This window comes from Alosa alosa, chromosome 22 (genome assembly GCF_017589495.1).
Source record: "Alosa alosa isolate M-15738 ecotype Scorff River chromosome 22, AALO_Geno_1.1, whole genome shotgun sequence".
NCBI classification, from domain to species: Eukaryota; Metazoa; Chordata; class Actinopteri; order Clupeiformes; family Clupeidae; genus Alosa; species Alosa alosa.
The window spans coordinates 15218210-15241022 of record NC_063210.1 but is presented as its reverse complement, the minus strand read 5'-3'; the positions used below and the strand labels follow the sequence as shown (position 1 = coordinate 15241022).

The 22813-nt window shown below is 45.5% G+C and overlaps 1 protein-coding gene across 1 annotated transcript in view; it reads left to right on the top strand.

Annotated features, from left to right (window-relative positions):
• abca5 (ATP-binding cassette, sub-family A (ABC1), member 5) overlaps positions 1 to 22813 on the top strand; it is a 39214-nt gene that overhangs the window by 8363 nt on the left and 8038 nt on the right. Inside the window, 24 exon segments of the mRNA XM_048232837.1 lie at positions 131 to 228; positions 2690 to 2905; positions 2907 to 2917; positions 4074 to 4215; positions 5279 to 5467; positions 7392 to 7539; positions 7989 to 8166; positions 9510 to 9568; positions 9840 to 9950; positions 10822 to 10997; positions 11662 to 11781; positions 11999 to 12137; positions 12684 to 12774; positions 13401 to 13540; positions 14088 to 14207; positions 14842 to 14915; positions 14917 to 15053; positions 16284 to 16450; positions 16912 to 17039; positions 19303 to 19440; positions 19996 to 20109; positions 20614 to 20784; positions 21307 to 21420; positions 22354 to 22491. Of these exon segments, the coding sequence (XP_048088794.1) occupies positions 131 to 228; positions 2690 to 2905; positions 2907 to 2917; positions 4074 to 4215; positions 5279 to 5467; positions 7392 to 7539; positions 7989 to 8166; positions 9510 to 9568; positions 9840 to 9950; positions 10822 to 10997; positions 11662 to 11781; positions 11999 to 12137; positions 12684 to 12774; positions 13401 to 13540; positions 14088 to 14207; positions 14842 to 14915; positions 14917 to 15053; positions 16284 to 16450; positions 16912 to 17039; positions 19303 to 19440; positions 19996 to 20109; positions 20614 to 20784; positions 21307 to 21420; positions 22354 to 22491 (3119 nt within the window).

The window sequence follows — 22813 nt, the reverse complement described above, 5'->3', positions numbered from 1 at the left end:
TAACATAATATTTTAAAGATAGATTTAACTTTATTATGATGTAATAAATTGTTAGAAAGACAGACAGAAAAGTTCTTTGTGTCAGTTACCTCATGCTTTTGTTTAATTCACTTTGTCCTCACACCCACAGCTAGTTGTTTCTCCAACTCTGTGAATTGCCGAGCCGCCAATTACTGGTACTCCGGGTTTGTGCGCCTGCAGACCCTTATTGACGCCGCCATCATCCAGGTGAGCGGGAAAGGGTCAAAGGTCAAGAGCAAATCACACACTCATAGCTCTCCGTTGCCTCTGACTCACACACGATTGACACCAACCTCCCTCTTTGGCTTTCCAGTAGTACCCACTTCATCTTCATAAAGTGGCTTTGTTCATTAGTGTTTTGCAGTGGTAGTCAGTCAGGGCATATGCAGATCAAACCCTCTTTAGGCGCAGTTAGCAAGTCCATAATGATTCACCCACTGTTCTGAGATGTGGGTTTGGAACGTACATCGCGGCGGCTCATTGAGGTGGATTTGCATTTTTGAACAGGGCTCAGTCTCATTTACGAGCATCATCCAGTTAGCGAACAACAGCGCTTGGCCCCGTTACGTTTTAAGCCGGGAACATAAACATTTCATGAGAGTACTAGGACCGGTAGTAGCCTTGCCCCAGATTGCAACAGCAAACTTCACTCTGCTTCTTGCCTCAAGAAGAGAGTCAATACCCAGGAGACTTTGGCCACAAATACACCTGTTTCAAAAAGGGAACCAACAGCTGGAGGGCTATGAGGCTTAACCAGCCATTACTCCCCCCCCAATAAGCCAGCTTCTGTTTCCTGCCTTTGCAGAATGGTACAACTGTGTTGTAGATCCCGAGAGAAAGTGGAATAGAGCATTAGGTCCAATATTCTATTATGTGGTTTAATGTTCTGAATTTCTCACTAGTAAGTCACTTTGACACTAAAAGTATGCTCCTACTTCATGACCCTGTATGATATCAACCCTGGCGCTTTACATTATCCATGGTTGGGACAGATATCACTTCCCGTTGTTTGTTTTGCGTCAAATGCCATTGGCGTCATTGATTAGGGTAGCCTGGATGTCTCCTGACTCTGCAATTATCTTTCTAGATATGATTATCTATCCTTTACTGTTGTGTACTTAAACCCTAGATAATTCTGTGTCAAGACAGAGACACATATTCTGGAGTGCATTGTGCTTCATGTGTGCCTCTCTCCTGTATACAGCCAAATTAAACTTTGCATCTTGATTGTCCTTCTCCGTGACTGGATCTCATGTCTCACTTTGGTATGCCATATTTTTACCAACAATCCTAACTCTTAATATCTATGCACATACTACATGGGACGTATCTAACAAACATAACTGCCCCAAATTGTGCAGTACACTGATGTGTACTGCTGTGGTTATTGTTAAGTGGTACTAACTGCAATTGGTATTACCTTTACGTCTTCTAACACATTGGTACATATTATGTCACAGGAAGCGGATGTGTTGATCTGTAGGGTGTAGTTGGAATTCCCCATATCCCTCCACCTTTGCCCCCATCTATGCCTTCATAGTCAGAAGAAATGCTAAGAAATGCTACTTCTTCTACCTCCACTACTGGTGGCGATTGCTACTAGTTCTGCTTAAGCAGTCACTGCTTAGTAGCACTGCCACTACTAAAAACATTACTAGCAGAACTATTGCTATTGCTGTTTCTACTACTTGGAGTTTAGTTTGGACAGCAGTAATGCTCCCCTGGCATCACTTGCCATACTCGTGCAGTCTACTAAGGGTAGTAGTACTTAGAGTACTAGGTGTAGTTACTTGTAAACCATCAGAAGAGTCTCATGTTCAGTAACAGGGAGATGATGTGTAGAAATCTGAAAAGCTTTGCTTATGTACAGTATTTCCATTCACATTTATTCATTAGCTGATGCTTTTATCCAAAGCCACTGACAACAATCATGGTATATCAAAGGTACTGTAAAGGTGGATATTGTTAGTCCTGCAATGATTTAAAAATCTGTGGCACAACTGGTTACAGCGCTCATACCATAATCCTGTTGGCACACTGCAAAAAATGAAATCTAACCAAGTGTTATTAATCTTAAAATAAGATCAAAAAATCTATTTAGTATTGTTTTTAGTATGAAAAGACTTACCTAGTGCTCTCTCGAAAGATAATTTTGACTTAATTTAAGAAGACTTTGACTTATTTTAAGGAGTCTTATCAAGACAAATTTACTTAATGCACTGGCAGACAAATTTGCTTGTTTTTAGGACAAATTTGCTTAACGCACTGGCAGAAAAATTTGCTTGTTTTCAGGATGAGATGTCTTAAAATAAGTCAAACTTTTCTTAAATTAAGTCAAATGATTTCACGAGAAAGCGCTAGGTAAGTCTCTTTATACTGAAAACAAAACAAACTAGTTATTTTTATCTTGATATAAGACTAATAATCTTGGTTAGATTTTATTAGATAAGCAGTTTTTTGCAGTGCACGTGGACCCAGGTTCAAGTCTGGCCTGGGTCATTTTCCGACCCCCCCCCCCATCCATCTCTCCCACTTGCTTCCTGGCACTCTCTCCACTATCTTGTCAGATTAAAGGCATAAAAGCCCCCCCCCCCCAAAAAAAAAAAAAAAAAAAAATGAGTTAGTGTAGCAATGATCTAATAATCAATAATCTCCTGGCCCTCCACAGATGCAGACCAAGCGGTCGGTGTGGCGGGAGATGGACGTGCGCGTGGTGATGATGGGTCAGCCGGGCTCGGTGGAGGTGCAGAAGTTCCCGCACGCGCTCATCTCCATCTACCTGGTGCTGGCCTTCACGCCCTTCGTCTCCTTCCTCATCGTCAACGTGGCCGCCGAGAAGGAGCGACGCCTCAAGGACACCATGACCATGATGGGACTGTACGACATCGGCCTTCTGGTGAGCGAAGGGGGCGCGCAAAACCACGCGGTGTAGATACAAGCCTCCTGATTAATACCACCCTTTTTGTACCAATTAATGTTGTATATATTATTGTATTACTATAGCATTGTATGTACCAATTAATATTTTGTACCAATACAAAAATTGTATCCGTCCCTTTTAAACGTTGGTACATTTTGTCTGTTTCCGTAAGCGTTCAGTCAACGTGCAAAAGACGGACTAAATGAATGCAGAGTATGGAGAGAAGACTCTCTGTTAAAGTTGACCATAAATGAGCTTTTATGTTGTTATTCTTGTAATGAAGAAACATCAAAGATCACAATGACCATGGAAATGATGGGTTATGTGTCGTATGTATTGGTAAGAAAAGGGGAAAAATCACAAAAAATACTTCAACATGTGAGGTTGTGATGAAAGGGGGAAAATCACACATGATTGACACCATCCCATCCCTTCCTTCTCTCGTAACAGGCAGAGCCCACGAGGTCCTTTTGATCAAGTGGCTTTGTTCATTAGTGTTTGTGGTGGCAGTCTTTTCAGGCCTCAAAGCCTCTTATGCGCAGTTCCTAGTCAAGTCGACACTGATTCACCCACTCTCTTGAAGTGGGGGCTTCAGAAACAAACATGGCAGCTCAATGAGGTGGATTTGCAGGATTTTGTGGATTTGGGGGTTGTGATCAAATGAAAAATATTGCCGTTGCAGACAGTGCTGGCTGTGAAAATGATTGCTGGTAGCAAGCAACAGATGGTTTAGATAGATAAATAGTGTTGGTAAGTGCATAATAAATAAACATGGGTAAGTGCTTGATGTTGAAGTGGCTTTTGGTGAGGAGAGTGGAGAGGTGCGATGAGGGCGCTCGCTGTCTCTTAGAACTCGTATGAAGTGCTGCTGGCATATTTAGCACTTTTTGAGTTTTAGTAACCTCTATTTGATCCTTGTGTACATGCTACAATGGTTTGTTTGTGTGTGTGTGTGTGTGTGTACGTTCACCCATAACATCTGTTGTGCTGCTGTTTTATTATTGCCAACAGAGTCATATGACTGAAACTCTGAGCAATTATTGCACCTGTCAAATTGTTGTCCTTGTGAATTGTGGACGCAAATAAAGGAGTAAATATATGTGTGTGTGTGTGTGTGTGTGTGTATCCTCAGGCTGTCGTGGGGTCTACTGTACGCTGCTCTAGTGACCACCATGTCCATCCTGATGGCAGTGATTGCCACCTGGACCTCCCTCTTCTACAACAGCAACTTCTTTGTCATCTTCCTGCTCATCTTCCTCTACGGAATCTCCTCAGTAAGTCACACCAGCATGCTCGCTCGATCATGGCACAAATTATAATTGTGATTATTTTGGTAATGTTGAGATCATTTGGTCATTATTTTGATTATTAAACATTATTATTCATTCATTGCATTGTAATTTTAGTAGTAGTAGTGCAGTTGGTTTCAGGGTTTAGGTTATCACCATATTGCTATTGTAATGTACATATACATTCTACTTTCACATTATACACATTTCATATGTGAAAAGTGTGTAATATATTTATGGATTAATGTAAATACACAGAATGTAAAGTACATGATTTGGCACCCTGCTATAAAACACGCTGCCTAACAGAGGCTTCCGCTTATCTGTGCCAGCTGCAGTTTGAAGCCAACTCCAGAGTAAAAAAAAGCTAAGCTTCTAAATTGGTTTTAAACATTTTACATTTTTACGTTTTCTTGGGGGAGCTGACAAAAGTCTGGCCTTCGCGTTTCCCTGAGCCCTGCTGTCAGAAGCGCTAGCCCAACATTAGCGTAGCATCTCCGGCATCTCTGCGTCGGCCGTTTGCCCGGGCAGGGATTATAGTTTTTTTTTAGGCAGTCGTGGCTTGTGTCAGCGGCTGTTTTATGTGTCATTAGTGTGTAAGCTCCCGCTGCTGGGCCAGGTCTTAGAGGATGCCGCGGAGATGGGCCTGTTTGGCGAAGGATGAGCAATGTGGAAGCACAGAGAATTACTAGGGGTGTGTTTGGATGGTGTAACGGGAAGCTCATCTTATGAAACATAAGCTGTTTGAGAATTATCATAACACAAGGGTCAGATACAGGATTGTTTACTCTCTGGGGCTGGCAATGAATACGCTGTGCCCACTCCAGCTCTGAAGTAAACTCTCTCTCTCTCTATCTCTCTCTTCTTTTCTTTCTCTCTCTTTCTCTCTCTCTCTCTTTCTTTCTTTTTTTTCTCTCTTTTTTTCTCTTTTTTTCTCTCTCTCTCTTTTCTTTCTTTCTTTCTTTCTTTCTTTCCTTATTTCTCTCTCTGTCTATCTATCTATCTCTCCCTCTCTCTCTCTCTCTCATCCTTCCTCTTTTCCTGGCAGATCTTCTTCTCCTTTATGCTGACGCCGCTCTTCAAGAAGCCCAAGTTTGCCAGCACGGTGGGCTCCATGCTGACGGTGGTGTTCGGCTGCCTGTCCCTCTTCACCGTGCTCATGCGCGACTTCCCCCAGTCGCTCGTCTGGCTCCTCTGCCTCCTCTCCCCCAGCGCCTTCTCCATCGGCATCGCCCAGGTAACGCACCCGGCTCACCATGGCAACCCCTCCACACATACATGTACGCACACATACCTCCACCACCACCCTCAGCCGTAACCGTGGCGACGGACGGCCCTTTCGAGGCGAGAGTGAGAGATGAGTAGTCGGCGACGGGCGATGGCAAGCCGTTTGATTCATTGGCTTGCATGAGATGCAGTGGCGTGAGTGACCGCAAGCTTGTTTGTCCTGGCCGTCCTCCAGAACGTTGTTTGTACAGTGAGTTTTATAGTCGCTCCACCGCCAGGTTGGAGGCGTTTAACAGATGGCTTCTAACAGGCCTCCAGTAGACAAGGACCACACAAACGTCCTCCTCTGAGCCTCTACTTCCTTCATTCTGTAGCATAGTTTGTGGCCATAGACATCCACAAACATACAGAGGTTTATGTAACGTATTCAATGTATGTATAGTATTGTGCTAATGTTAGGCATGTTTAAGATAATGAAGTTATAGTAAATAGCAATAGGAAATTGGAAATGTTTCTTTTTGACATACCCTTTTTTTTTTATGCTAAGTAAAAATATATAATGGTGTATTGACCGTGCCCAATAGCCCAATTAGAACCAGATCATGCTTTCTGAATGAAGAAATGAAATGCATTTCCATGTATAGCCCGCCCCTATGTAAAATATTTTTTTTTCAAAATCAATATATAAACCTTGCTTAATAGGTGGGAAATGATAGTTAATGCCTTGGTCTGTGTGTAGGTAGTGTATGAGGATAATGCAGGTCTCTGATCAGCAGTAAATGCTAATGCCTTGGTCTGTGTGTAGTTAGTATGTCTTGGTGTGATGTCACAGGGACGCTGGCGATTACGCCATTCTGTCTTACACCTGTTTTGTGTCTTTTGTTATTTTGTAAATTGTTTGTTTATGTCTTGATGTCGCATAATGCTACACTGGCGACTACCAGCCCATCCAGCATCGTTTGTCTTTATGTGTCAATGTCTTGTGTGTGGAGCACTTTGGATTGTACTATGTACATGTTAAATGCGCTTTATAAATAAAAAATGACTTGACTTGACTTGGTGGATAATGCAGGTCTCTGATCAGCAGTAAATGCTAATGCCTTGGTCTGTGTGTAGTTAGTGGATAATGCAGGTCTCTGATCAGCAGTAAATGCTAATGCCTTGGTCTGTGTGTAGGTAGTGTATGAGGATATCTGTGTGTAGGTAGTTAGTATGAGGATAATGCAGGTCTCTGATCAGCAGTAAATGCTAATGCCTGCCCTGGTCTGTGTGTAGTTAGTGGATAATGCAGGTCTCTGATCAGCAGTAAATGCTAATGCCTTGGTCTGTGTGTAGTTAGTGGATAATGCAGGTCTCTGATCAGCAGTAAATGCTAATGCCTTGGTCTGTGTGTAGTTAGTGGATAATGCAGGTCTCTGATCAGCAGTAAATGCTAATGCCTTGGTCTGTGTGGTAGTGTAGTGGATAATGGTCCTGAGGATAATGCAGGTCTCTGATCAGCAGTAAATGCTAATGCCTTGGTCTGTCTGTGTGTAGTGGATTCTCTGATCAGCAGGAAACGCTAATGCCTTTGGTCAGGTCTCTGATCAGCAGTAAATGCTAATGCCTTGGTCTGTGTGTAGGTAGTGTATGAGGATAATGCAGGTCTCTGATCAGCAGTAAATGCTAATGCCTTGGTCTGTGTGTAGGTAGTGTATGAGGATAATGCAGGTCTCTGATCAGCAGTAAATGCTAATGCCTTGGTCTGTGTGTAGTTAGTGGATAATGCAGGTCTCTGATCAGCAGTAAATGCTAATGCCTTGGTCTGTGTGTAGTTAGTGGATAATGCAGGTCTCTGATCAGCAGTAAATGCTAATGCCTTGGTCTGTGTGTAGTTAGTGGATAATGCAGGTCTCTGATCAGCAGTAAAGGCTAATGCCTTGGTCTGTGTGTAGGTGGTGTATCTGGAGGCCCAGGGTGACGGAGCCGTCTTCTCCACGCTGGCCAACGGCCCCCACGCTCTCTACGTGCCCCTGCTCATGCTCTCCCTGGACTGCATCCTCTACCTGCTGCTCGCCGTCTACCTGGACCAGGTGCTGCCAGGTAATAACTCCACTTCTGGAATGTTCTAGATAGCCCCCAGTTAAAGGCGAGGTCCACGATTCCAATCTGGTGCACTTTTTGTCAGATTGGGCCAATTACTCTTCACTCCTCTAGCTATCTGTTCAATCTGTGCGCCCCCTAAAAAAAGCAAAAGTCCTGGCTCTGTGAATGTGAAACATAGTCGCTTAGCCTGAGCCAGGAAAAGTTGCAGTCAATTTATATGCTGCTTCAGGTGCACAGAAGGGGAGGGTGTTTGTCTGTTGAGATCAAATATCAACAACGTGTCATCAGTCGTGCTAAGTCTTTACATTTCCCTCGGGATAAATGAAGTATCTATCTTTAAGGCTTTCATACTGGACTGGTTTTTCCTGCAGTTTTTTTTACTTTCTGAATCATCCAAAAATGCTGATGATGGAATAAAAAAAGCCTCTTATTTTGTCGTTGTCAAGGTGAATTTGGCATGCGACGCTCTGTCCTCTACTTCCTGAAGCCGTCCTATTGGTCGCAGCGCAGGAAGCGCTACACGGAGGTGAGCTCGGTGTACGAGGCCGAGGTGAACGGGGCTCCCGTGGGAGACGAGTCCATCGAGCCAATCTCCCCCGAGTTCAGAGGCAAGGAGGCCATCAGGTGGGGGACACACACACACACACACACACACACCACCATCTCCCCTGAGTGCAGAGGCAAGGAGGCCATCAGGTGGGACACACACACACACACACACACACACACACACACACACACACACACCATCTCCCCTGAGTTCAGAGGCAAGGAGGCCATCAGGTGGGACACACACGCGCGCACACACACACACACACACACACATACACCATCTCCCCTGAGTTCAGAGGCAAGGAGGCAACAGGTGGGATACACACACACACACACACACACACACACACACACACACACACACACACACAATCTCCCCTGAGTTCAGAGGCAAGGAGGCCATCAGGTGGGATACACACACACACACACACACACACACACACACACACACACACACACACCATCTCCCCTGAGTTAAGAGGCAAGGAGGCCATAAGGTGGGATAGGCCTACCAAACACACCACCATCACACCTAACCCACCCAAAACCTTCTCATGGAACTCTGTTGTAAATGATGTGATTTAATTATATTATGATATATTTATGATTATTATATTTATGATAAGAGAATGTACATGGACACTGCAGGTAGATGGTAGAATTCTCACTTCGACCCTAGTGTTGTTTGACATTTTGACTTTTCTGTGTCTAGCTAGGCTAAAGCACCCCATCAAGCTTCAATCTAACAAATGTATTATTGTATCATCATGTCTATGGTATAAACAATATGTCTGTATCAAATTCTTTCTGACTTGCATGAGGTAGATATTTACTGCAAGCTGCCCAAAGCTGCCTGTCTCTTGATTGACACTGATCTGGTTATCCATCTGTTTGGCAGAACTGTGTGTGTGTGTCTTTGTCCTTTTGAAGGAGAAAATTGAGTGCTTGTGTGGGGTGACGTCACCTCCCAAACAATCTCCTGAATGCTCTGGTTTAGCTCAGTGTCCCCACACTACCTACTACTCTACACACACACACAATCTCCGTCTGTCACTTTTGCTCACACACACACTCACAATCACACACACATGATGCCTGTCTGTCACTATTACTCACACACACACACACACACACACACACACACACACACACACACACACTGACTCACTCACTCTCTCTCACACAACCTCCGCCCTAAGGATAGTTCCGGCTGAGTTGCTGCAGTCATTTTGGAAATAAAGCGCCGACTTCATACAGATGATGAGCTGTGGAAGCACTTCCAGCAGAAGCCCCAATGCTGTAATGGCCCTGTGCCAAACAGTCCTTTAATATCCATTACTGACCTGTGTGTGTGTGTGTGTGTCTCTCTGTGTGTGTGTGTGTGTGTCTGTGTTTGCCTGTTCTCATCCTGTCAGGATTAATAACATCCGGAAGGTCTACAAAGAGAAGGACAACATAGTGGAGGCTCTGCGGGGTGAGTGAGTCAAACTCTTAATGTTTGACTGAACATATTTATAGTTTAGTTTATTTTTTCAAAAAATAATCCTAACTCACCATCAGCTCAATTTAGCATATTTTACACTGTCGTGTCTGTAGCCTGGACATTGTGTGTGTGTGAGAGAGAGAGAGAGAGAGAGATTCTGACACTGTTTTGGTATGTTCATTTTTGGTTGTTGTATGTGTGTGTATATGTGACCCTGACACCATGTTGGTATACTGTTGTGTGTGTGTGTTGGTGTGTTCAGGCTTCACCTTTGACATTTACGAGGGCCAGATCACAGCGCTGCTGGGACACAGTGGAGCGGGCAAGTCCACCCTCATGAACATCCTCTGTGGCATCTGTCCCCCCACTGAAGGTGAGTGAGGCCACTGAGACCGTCTCTGTCCCCCTCCGACCCCTCTGTCCACCTCCGACCCTCTGACTCACCACAGCGTTGCTGCGCTCATCAGTAGACATGTCCGCTTGGGGCTCTGGATTGCTTTAAAGGTGCTATGCAGGGCTCGATATTTACGGTTGCCCTTGGCTTGCAAATTGTTACAAGTGGCAACCAGATTCGGTTGGCTTTGGCAACCAAAACCTCATGCCTAGTTGCCAAGCTGGCAACCACTTTTAAGTTTTAAGTTATTGTTGAGGCCTGGTGCTATGTATGATCTTTTTTTTTATGATATGTTCAAAAATGACCTGCAAGTCGGACCGAATGTGACCAAACAGCCTTTTTTGACGTAATGTCAAAAACGCTTATGCTTTGTGCTAACGTTAGCATGCCGACCTGCTAGCACCAGGCTGGCACTCTTGGGATTCTTGGGACACATGTGGAGCTCTATTCAATTCAACCCAGTGTATTTGGTAGAGTGCCATGGCAAACATAATGTTGCTTTGAAGACCACTCAAATCTACAAAGAGAACCTTTTGAAAAATGTCTATGTCTGAGTGATAGGAGGTTAGGATTTGAGTGTCCAGTCCACTGTCCAGTGGCACCAAACCTACATGATATTAATCAGATGCTATGGTGATAATGATGATTAGATGTTATGGTTATGAAGATGATTGTATTGATGGTAATGAAGATAATGTTGTTGCTGCTGCTGCTGATGATGGTGATTGTGGGGGTGATAGAAGTGATGATAGTGGTGATGATGATGATGATGATGATTGTGGTGGTGATGAGGATGATGGTGATTGTGGTGGTGATAGTGATGATGATGATTATGTTGATGTGTGTCTAGGCTCGGCCACCATCTACGGATCTCCGGTGGCGGAGATCGCGGAAGGCTCGGAGATGAAGCAGTTGGTGGGCATCTGTCCGCAGTTCAACATCATCTTTGACGTGCTCACTGTGGAGGAGCACCTTCGCATCTTCGCCGCCATCAAGGGCATCCTGCCCTCCAACATCGACGCTGAGGTGTGTGTGTGTGTGAGCGCGTGTGTGTGAGCGCGCGTGTGTGAATGGCGTGTGTGTGTGTGTGGCCCAGCAGCGTGTGTATGGCGTGTGTATGTGGCGTGTGTGTGTGGCGTGTGTGTGTGTGTGTGGCGTGTGTGTGGCGTGTGTGTGTGTGTGTGTGTGTGTGGCGTGTGTGTGTGTGTGGCGTGTGTGTGTGTGGCGTGTGTGTGTGGCGTGTGTGTGTGGCGTGTGTGTGTGTGAGCATGAGCAGTTGTTCGTTTTTTTTGTTCCTCTTTGCTTTCCTCCAACTCTGCTGTCTATATTTAAAACCAGGCCTCTTTTCCCACCCATTTGTAATTATAGTGCCGCAACTAATCACTGTGCAAGTTCGTAACTTCTGAAAATTATATATGATTGGATATAACTCTCCTCTGAATTGGAAGCCATCTAATATACGTGCTGTTACTTGCTTGCTTACTTACTTCCTTAATGTTTAATTGTATTCTTTAATAGTCCCTGGTTTATTAGTTTAGTCTGGTTTATTAGTTTAGTTGGTAAGTGTCTCTCTGTGTTTGTGTGTGTCTATGAGTCTGTGTGTGTGTGTGTGTCTGTGTGTGGTCTGTGTGTGTGTGTGTGGTCTGTGGTCTGTGTGTGTGTTTCATGTGCTGTTCGTGTTCCCCATCAGGTGTCTAAAGTGCTAAAGGATCTGGACCTGGAGAAGATCATGGATGCCCAGGCCAAGAACCTGAGTGGCGGCCAGAAGAGGAAGCTGTCTGTGGGCATCGCCATCCTGGGAGACCCCAAGGTGCCTGGCCCTGTGCTCTGTGTTCCAGTGCCATGGGGCGATATGGGCCTTAATTCAGCTGCTTACCATTGCTCTTGTGTTATCCCTGTGTATTATTTATTGGGTGCATATGTGGCTGGCATACATTACTGGGTGGTAACATTTAAAGGTGTGTGTCTATGTGTCTGTCTGTCTGTGTGTGTGTGCGCGCGTGCGTGCGTGCGTGCGTGTCTGTTAGATCCTGCTCCTGGATGAGCCCACTGCAGGAATGGACCCCTGCTCACGGCACCAGGTATGGTCCCTCCTGAGGAACCGACGAGCCGACCGGGTCACTGTCCTCAGCACCCACTACATGGACGAAGCAGACATCCTTGCCGGTACGGCCACCCTGCACCCCCTTTCACCGTCCATCTGCTTTCTCGTACAGCCAACAATCCAGTCACCCCACCTCTCTTCTCTTCCTCTCCTCTCCTCATCATTTCATCCCTCACCTGATCTCTCCTCATCCATTTCACTGCTAGTGTGACTAATCATTCGATATTTCAAGCCAAACTGACCCCACTGTTGAATTGTATTAGTCAACAGTGTGTCTATTGATCTATAATGACGGTCATGGGTTGCTCTTTGCTTTTGTCTTAATATAATTCCTAATAACTGCACCATTCTGTAGTATCTGTGCCTAATGTCTTTGTATGCATGCTAATCTGTTGTATCGGTCAGTCCATGTTGTCTGGCACAGTTTACAGTATTGCCCACTCATTCATTATATATTAAACTGTCTGCCTCATGGATATTGTAAGTGTGCCATCTGTGCATCAATATTGGCAGTAAGTTAATGGGGTGTCTGCTCCACCCCCTTCTACCCCCCCCTCTCTCCCTCTCTCCCTCTCTCCCTCTCTCCCTCTCTCTCTCTCTCTCTCCAGATCGTAAGGCAGTGATATCACAGGGCCAGCTCAAGTGCGTGGGCTCATCGCTGTACCTCAAAACCAAGTGTGGTGTCGGCTACCACCTCAGGCAAGAGCTCTTTATAAATATTCCTCCGCAATCTAATCACTCCATCATGAACTGGCTTGTTTGGAGGCCTTCTCTCCTAGTCAGGCTCCATAATAAGCAGGCATCTCACGCCACCCTCGGCTATGCTTCCCCTTATTCAGCACACGCTTACAATCTGCACAATCAGGAATATTATCCCTTAAAGGTGTAGGTTTTTGAACGTTCTAAGTTCCGCAACAATTGAAGGTTCTAAAATTCTATGTTGAATTCAATGAACCCAGATATTCTTTAGAACGTTCATTTCTTGACGGTACTCCTTTAAGGGTTAAACCACACAAGTTTGCGTTCTGAAGTTTCTTATGGGGTTTTGAAGGGTTGTATCGAATTTTCTTCCTGTTTCTTTAGCAGTGTTCTCAACCATTTGGCAGTGAAAGCCCTTTTTGTCATTAAATCTAGAACGAAACTGTTTTATTTTCTCCACATCCTTATTGACTTACCTGTGACTATTCTTTGAAACACGACATATAGAAATTAACGCCTAATGAGTGATGTTGCTTTAAGGAGCTTAGCATTAAAGGGTTAATATAACAGTGAAAATGGAAACTGACTTTAACTAAAAGAAAAACAAACAAACAAACGTTTCACAGAATGTCGGTGAGTGAGGGGTGTGAGGTGGATACCATCGCATCACTCGTGAAGCAACACGTCCCCAAGGCACAGTTGTCACGGCAACAGGAGGCAGAGCTCACATTCACACTGCCCTTTGAAAGCATGGACACCTTTCCAGGTGAGACGTAGCTCCCCGTGTGGGCGTGACCCCAACCTTCCTCAGTCCCATCCGTTTAACACCGGACTGGAAGGTTCTTCTATGTTCCTTGTTTTTAAATCCAATGTATGTGACTTAGACAGAAAACACAAATGTGAAATGTTCTAATGAGTGTCCCTTTTGTCTTTGTTCAAGACAACCACGGTTGGCATGGTAACAAAAGTTACTCATATATTTCTCCCTAGCCGTTACCATGCTTGCTGATTTGATATGGCCTCTACTGAAAGTAGCTAACAGTAGATGTAGACCCAGTACATGTCCTGCAGTGGCTCTTGTAGTTTTTTGGCTAAGGACCTAGATCTGGATAGGCTAAGGACTCAATTCATAGGAACACTCCCTGCTTCACTATATTAACTTAATCATTATCATCAAGGAGATAGCAAATAGCCTCTGTGCATTATACATAATGTGTCTACAATGTAATGCAATGTTAATGAGTCTGCCACACACAACATGGCGGCGAAGTTTGGACGTGCCCTGTTTGACCTCATCCCTAACGCTTCCACAGGCTTGTTTGCGGAGTTAGACTGTCGCCCCGATCTGGGCATCACCAACTATGGTGTCTCCATGACTACGCTGGAGGATGTGTTCCTACGTCTGGAGGCAGAAGCTGAGGTAGACCAAGCAGGTAAGGTGGTCAAAGGTTAGGTCAAAGGTCACAAAAGACCCTCATAAGCTTCACAAAGGTTTTAAAAACAGATAGGCATTATCTATTTCACAGGTTCTGGCATATTATATTTAAGCAGCGAAATCATCTCAATTTATTTATTACACCTGTTCCTGAGAGATTTTGAGGCTTTCAGGCAATGAAAATAATTTGTTATAGACATAACTGAAAGTCGTTTCTGGAACTATAGATGAGTCTGCCTGTCAGGAAACCGTTTTAAAGAACATTCAGTGCCATTACAGTGCCTATAAAAAGTAGCTTGCACACTGCTCCAACAAACACCAACAAACTCCAACATTCTAAAGTTGGCAGCTGTTGGAAATAGTCTTTAGAATGTGTAGAACTGCCAGTCCACACTGTGGTGTCTCCATCCAACAAACGCCAACAAAGACAGACGGCCGGCCCACACTGACCCAACTGTTGCTGTTTGTTGGAGTTTGTTGCTGTTTGTTGGAGCAGTGTGCAAGCTCCTTAATACAATACAATACAATACAATACAATACAATACAATAATAAACTTTATTTATATAGCACCTTTCATACACAGAATACACAGACGGTCACTAAGCCCTGTATGTGTGTGCCCCTGTGGTAGACTACAGCGTGTTTAACCAGGAGCAGCAGGTGACGGTGGAGGAGGAGGAGGACGGGGCCTCCATGGACGACACTGGACCAGAAGCTGCTGACCTTCTCCACGGGGCGGCAGGACCTGGTCAGTGGCCATGCGCTCTGGAGGCAGCAGTTCGGCACGGTGGCCTGGCTACACACACTCAACCTGCAGCGCGAGAAGAAGCCCGTCATCTACACGTGAGTGTACACACACACACACACACACCACACGCATAGAGGCATTAACATCCAAACACACACACACACACACACACACACACACACACACACACACACACACACACACACACACACACACACACATAGAGGCATTAACATCCAAACACACACACTCACACACATACAGTACATATAGAGGTATTAACATCTGAACGCACACACATAGAGGCATTAACATCAAACACACACACACACATAGAGGCATTAACATCCAAACACACACTCACACACATACATATAGAGGTATTAACATCTGAACGCACACACATAGAGGCATTAACATCAAACACACACATATACACTCACACACACACTTACACACACACACACACACACAGAGGCATTAACATCCAAACACACACACACACACGGCCTGGCTGAACTTGCATAACCTGCTGAAGACGTGTCTTCTACAGAAGATTCAGTCTCTCTCTCACACACATTTACACACACAATCGCATATACACAAGCGGTGGCCTGACTGAACTTGCTGAACTCAAATGTGATGGGCTGGCTCAAGCTGCAGAGAGGAAGCCTGTCGCTTACACTTGAGTGAACACACACACACACACGCACACACTCACCCACGCACACACATGGTCTTTTGGTGAAACTGGCCCCACCGATGAAGGCTCATTATATACACATGAGCAAAGAGGATACACACACAAACACACACAGAGTGTGTGTGCATGAAGGCACACATGGTGGCCTGGCACCATATATTCAACTTGTGGCAAGAGGATAGGCCCAGGTGCATGGCCACACGCGCACACACACACACACACAAACACATAGAGTTACTCTCAAATACATGGTTGCTTGACACCCACTCAACCTGGAAAGGGAGGGGAAGCCCCAGCCAGCCAACACATGGTCAGACTGCAGACAGAAAAGCCTGTCCACACACACTCACACACACACACTCATACTTATACTCAAACACACTCATACTTATACTCACACACACACACACTCATACTAATACTCTCTCTCTGACACACACACACACACACACACACACACCTTTTACACGCCAAGACACACACGCCAAGATACACATGCCTGACTGGAGACTTAAGCAAATCTGAATAATTTGAGAAATAGTAATAAAACTAAACTTTTAAACTGTAAGCTTGCGCTCACTGGCCCGGTTCCTCTTGCTTGTTCTCGTGCGCATGGCTGCAGGTTCACGTTGTTCCTGGTCTTCCTGTCGGCGGTGCTGATCCTCTCCCTGGCCACGGGGAACATCCAGATCCACTCGCCTGACCGCCAATTCCTGCCCATCTACCTGCTGCGCCGCCACCAGCCTCACCACAAGTACACCACCCCCCTTCTGGTGCAGAACTCCTCAGGTCAGTAAAGTACACCAGCCTGCTGGTGTAGAACTCCTCAGGTCAGTCAAGTACACCAGCCTGCTGGTGCAGAACTCCTCAGGTCAGTCAAGTACACCACAACCTTGTTGGTGCAGAACTCCTCAAGTCAGTCAGTCAACTTCACCACCACCTTGTTGGTGTAGAACTCCTCAGGTCAGTCAAGTTCACCACCTTGTTGGTGCAGAACTCCTCAGGTCAGTAAAGTACACCAGCCTGCTGGTGTAGAACTCCTCAGGTCAGTCAGTCAACTTCACCACCTTGTTGGTGTAGAACTCTTCAGGTCAGTCAAGTTCACCACCTTGTTGGTGCAGAACTCCTGAGGTCAGACAAGTTTAACACCCCCAACTGTACTGAGGTGCCTTCTTGCTGTTCCAAACAATGACCCCCAATGTTGGTGCATGGCAGTAAAACGTATCTTATCTCCTTTTATCTGATGTTAGACTCGGACATCTCAAGCTTCATCCAGAGCCTCGAGGCTCAGGACATCAGGGTGGAGTTGATGAGGAAGGCTGACTACATGTCCGTAGCTCCGCACAGTGCAGCCATCAACGTCACCGGCTCTAGCAAGGTGAGAGAGAGAGACACACACACGCGGACACAAACACATGCTCTTACTTAAACACACACACACACACACATGCTCTTACTTAAACACACACACACACACACATGCTCTTACTTAAACACACACACACACACACATGCTCTTACTTAAACACACACACACACATGCTCTTACTTAAATACACACACAAACACATGCTCTTACTTAAACACACACACACACATGCTCTTACTTAAACACACACACACACACACATGCTCTTACTTAAATACACACACACACACACATGCTCTTTATTGAGAGAGAACTTGAAGAGTTTGAAACACACACACACACATGCAAAAGATCTGAAGAGGAAGAAGAGGAGGAGATGGAGAAACACAGACACACACACATACTCTTGTGGTGTGGGCCAATCTCACACACACACAAACACATGTGTAGGCTATTTACACACACACACACACACACACACACACACACACACACACACACACACACACACACACTACTACTGCTACACTGCGTGTGTGCGTGCGTCAATGTGTGTGTCAGAAAAGACGGCAGGTTAATGAAAGTGTGTGTGTGTGTGTGTTTGGGTTTGGAAGAGGGCTAGAGAGGAGAGTGAGTGGGAAGCCTTTGAAGCGGTGAGCCGACTGTAGGCACTCCTCTTCTCGGCAGTATCCGGAATTAGATCAGTCTGAAATGGGAGCCCTTCACCTGCCTCTCACACTGGGGAACTAGCACTGGCTGAAGTGTGTGTGTGTGTGTGTGTGTGTGTGTGTGTGTGTGTGTGTGTGTGTGTGTGTGCGCTCAAGTTGAGCCCTCTGTAGTCAAGAGCCTGCTGATGTAGAACTCCTCAGGTCAGTCAAGAGGTTCTTCTGAATCTGACAGCCATTATTACCTGGTAGAGAGGGAGCTGAAGCATCAATATCTGAAGCAGGCAGCCGCCTGTCTCTCTGCCCATCACAATAGCTGTCTCTCTGCCCATCTCAATAGCTGTCTCTCTGCCCATCTCAATGGCTGTCTCTGCTGTCTCTCATCTCTGTCCTCTCTGCCCATCTCTCAATGGCTGTCTCTCTGCTGTCTCTCTGCCCGCGTCTCCTGGCAATAGCTGTTCTGCCATCACAATGGCTGTCTCTCTGCTTGCATCTCGATGGCTGATATATATCTTAACGATATATCTGCTTGTCTCAATGGCTGATCTCTCTGCTTGCATCTCAATGGCTGTCTCCCTGCTGTCTCTCATAGCTGTCTCTCTGCTCACAATCTGTCTCTCTGCCCATCTCAATCTGTCTCTCTGCCCATCTGTAGCTGTCTCTCTGCCCATCTCAATAGCTGTCTCTCTGCTGTCTCTCTGCCCATCACAATAGCTGTCTCTCTGCCCATCTCAATAGCTGTCTCTCTGCCCATCTCAATAGCTGTCTCTCTGCTGTCTCTCTGCCCATCACAATAGCTGTCTCTCTGCCTACCTCAATAGCTGTCTCTCTGCCTACCTCAATAGCTGTCTCTCTGCCCATCTCAATAGCTGTCTCTCTGCCCATCTTAGTATCTGTGTCTCCATCTCTCTCCACTTCACTAATATTTGCTGTTTGTTTAGTCATTTATACCTCTTGACCTGAGGACTATTTCACCAAATCAGAATTAAGCAATCCTAGATGAGCATCCATCTTGCTCTGTGTTCTGTTGTGTGTTCCTTGCCCTCTTTCTCTTTTTGTCTTATGACACATGTTGACTCACTGCTATTTTTACACGTCTAATTCCCTACACGTTGTTCATCCCACACTCTCTCTTTTGCCCTCTCTCTTTCTCCCCCTCTCTATCCCTTTTTCTATCTGCTTCCCTCTCTTTCACTCTTACCTGCTCTTTCTCCCTTTCTCTTGCAATCTCTACCCCCCCCGCCCCGCTTTCTCTCTCTCTCTTTCCCTCCCTCTCTCTCTCTCTCTCTCTCTCTCTCCGTCTCTCCCTTTCTCTCTCTCTCTCTCTCTCTCTCTCTCTCTCTCTCCTCTCTCTCTCTCTCTCTTCCTCCCCTTTCTCCCCTTTCTACCTCCTCTCTCTCTCTCTCTCTCTCTCTCTCTCTCTCTCCCCTCTCTCTCTCTCCCTCTTGGTCTCTCTCTCTCTCTTCCTGCCTCCCCATCTCTCTCTCTTTCTCTCTCCCTCTCTCACTCTTCCTCCCTCTTCCTCCCTCTCCCTCTCTCTCTCTCTCTCTCCCTCTCTCTCTCTCACACTCTTCCTCCTTCTCCTTCGCTCCCTCTCTGTCTCTCAGGGCTTTAGTTACTGTCTGGCGTTTAACAGCACCACGGTGCACTCTCTGCCCATGGTGGTCAACGTGCTGAGCAACGCTCTGCTGAAGGGTCTCAACGGCACCGGGCGCATCAACACCTGGGCCAAACCCTTCGACTACGTGAGTGACCCCAGACTCCAAGAGACCTCGTTGGTTTCATATGACCTCCTTGGGAGGATTCAGTTCTTCTGACCTCATTTCAGCTGCTGTACTGTAAGGCCAGCACTGTAGTGCCTCTAGGGCCGTTTACACCAGGAACGATAACTATAAAGATAGTTATAACGAGTGACTATGTCCACACATAAACTACTACAATGTAGTTATGTTCTTGTTATAGTTTATGTGTGGTCATCATTCGTATTAGCTAGAGTGATGTTTTTTTGTCCTTATTGCTATATTTATATATTTATGTGAACTGGCCGTTATTCCATCTGTTGAACATTTCTATATTATGCATTCTACGTTAAACATTAAGATGCTCATTTTCTTTGTGTGTCCACTATTCACCTGTAATTTCCACTAGGTCATGTGGCTTTGCCCTTTTTGTAACCCTGTAGGTAGTGTCCCTCTTACCTGCTATAGGCAGAGCACACCTTTTGAGAGCTAGCTAGACAATTCATGACGAGCTTCCTCTGTGTTTCCCGATGTTCACCACCACCAATATTGTTTGTCTAGCAACTCCCCGACTCCACGTCCTATGCGCTGGTCTACATCGAGGCGGTGATCCTGGGGATGCTGGCTGCTGGAATGCCGGCGTACTTCGCCATGGACCACACCCGAGACCGGGAGGTGAGGTGGACTGTCCGAATACACGCCCGCTCTCTGGCGTTGTCAGCACGCCCTCGCTAACACTAGCTGTAGATTCAATTTAAGCAGCACTGTTTGTAGTATTCTGCTGAATAATTCCAGGGTTCCTACCAAAGATTCTAGAGTGCTACGCTCCGCTCTAGAATCTTTGGTTCCTACACAGTATGGAAAACCCAGAGCTCTAGAGATATAAGGCTCTGGGAAAACCTGGAAAACTATGGAATTTGATTTGAGTAATTTCTAGGTCTGGATAAGTATGGAAAAAAGAAACAAGGGTATGGAGAAATTTCACAGAAAAATTAGTAATTGGAGCTGTGAAATGATTGTTTTTGTATAAATCTAAAAAACTAAAACAAAACTAAAGAGTTCTGACAAGCAATTCTAGACAATTTGCACGGGAATTTTACAGTTCTATTGACAATTGTTTCCTGTATTCTTGGACAGAATTTCATGTTCTAGAGCTTGTCTGTCTGGTTTGGGTTGCAGATCAAGTGCCGTTCAACGCTGCGGATCTCAGGTCTGGTTCCGTCGGCGTACTGGTGTGGTCAGGCGGCCATCGACATTCCGTTCTATTACCTCATCCTGACGTGCATGACCTGCACCCTCTTCTCCTTCCACTCCACCAAACTCCTCACCTCCAGTAACCTCACCGCTGTGGTCAGTGTACACACACACACACACACACACACACACACACGTAGAGACATATGAACACATACACATACACGTAGTGACATATGAACACACAAACACACTAGTCATTCTATGCTTACACAGGTGAACACACACAGATGCATTTGAGTGAGTGAGAGCAGAGTTAGTAAGAAAGATACACCCATTTACTCAGTCACACACACAAACACACACAAGGGAAATGACTAATCATGAAGTTGAGCACATTACAATTCAGGCCCCCATAGAGAACAACTGCACACTTAAAGAGATGCGCATCGATCCTGGAGAGGGAAATTGCTAGCTCTGCTCCTTAAGGATGATTGCGCTGTGGATTCAATAAAGTTATATTGATCCAAATGGCCTGCTGTCTCCTTTCCCTTTCTCTACCTCCATGTCTCCTTCTCTCCCCCCCCCTCTCTCCATCCCCCCCTCTCTCTCTCCCTCCCTCTCTCCACCCCCTCCCTCTCTCTCTCCCTCTCTCTTTCTCTTTCTTTCTCCCTCCAGGTGCTGTGTCTGATTGGTTTCGGTCCAGCCATGATCCTCTTCACCTATTGTGTGTCGTTCATGTTCACCAGAGTCCAGAGCAACAGGGACTTTTTCTCCGTGGTGTCCATGATGGTGAGCATGAGGAGGATGCACACAGATACAGAGACCTGTGCAGAATACAGTTGATGATGATGATGATGATGATGATGATGATGATGATGATAATAATAAGCTTTATTAAAAGCACATTATTACACGGCTCTTCAGAGTGCTGCAGAAAGTTCCATTCACATGAATGGGCCTTCCCAACGTTCGGGCCTATGTTAAATCTACATAAATCACCCGGCAAAGTATATAATCACGCTGTCAATGGCAGCGGGTTGATTAACGTCTTTCATATCCCTCCGCAAGAATTCCGTTTAAACTTATTGCAATGGAATTTCATTGAAAGAAAGTGAGCTAGTAAGGCGTTGCCATGCAACTGTCAAGTTCTATCTGTGTGGCGAACTATTTGAATAGCGGAGAACGCGAAAGCGGTAGCAAAATCATTTTTTTTAAAGATTCATTGTGTTCGGTTTCTTTTCTCGTTTGGGCAAGTAGCCGTGTAATAATAGCGGGATAATGTATTGTCCGCCCGGTAATTATCAGAAAATAAGTCCCGACAGGAGAACAGAACCCTGGCGCTTGGCGAGGGGTTTTAACCGACCTGAAGCAAATCCTTACTTGAATGACCTCTGTGTATGAAATGCACTATATAAATAAACTTGACTTGACAACTTGACTTTATTTGTATAGCACCTTTCATACACAGAGCACCTTTCATACACATTTGGACCAAAAAGAGGCTAAATTGCACAATCAGGGCATGTGTTACCAGAATGCATAGTGTGATGTGTTGTAACAGAAAGTATATTCTGAAATTGTGACTGGATCTTTCCATAAATGAAATTGAGTTCAACTGAGTGGTAAATGCAGACAAAAAAAGCATTTAATGTAAGGACCCCAATGAAGGAACCTAGATAAAGTGTGTGTGTGTAATAATGTATGTGTGTGTGTGCGCCCCAGGTGTGTGTGGTGTCAGCCTCCACGGTGCAGCTGACGTTTGTGAACGACTGGGGGAGCGTGACGCGGATCCTCCACAGCACCCTGTGCTTCTTCAACCCCCTCTACCCCCTCATGGGCTGCCTCAACTGCATCACCAAGGTGGGCCCCACTCACCCCCACCCAGCCTGCAGCACACAAACACCACGGGCCCTTCATTTAAAGGCTGGGCAAAGTGCAAAGCCAGTCTATGAGCAAAGCTCTCGTGCATGAACTAACGGCGTCATGTGGCGTGAGACAGCTTTTAGCTGGCCCACCGACGTTTGCATTTAGGATCTTTCTCATGGTATTAAATTTGCAAATAGATTTTGCGTAGTTATTGAGCAAGCTTTAGTTGTTAGACTTTAGACTTTGCACTTTGCCCTGCATCTAAATCAGGGGCCGTTTATGTTTACTGTATACATACATGGGTCTGTTAGTGAGT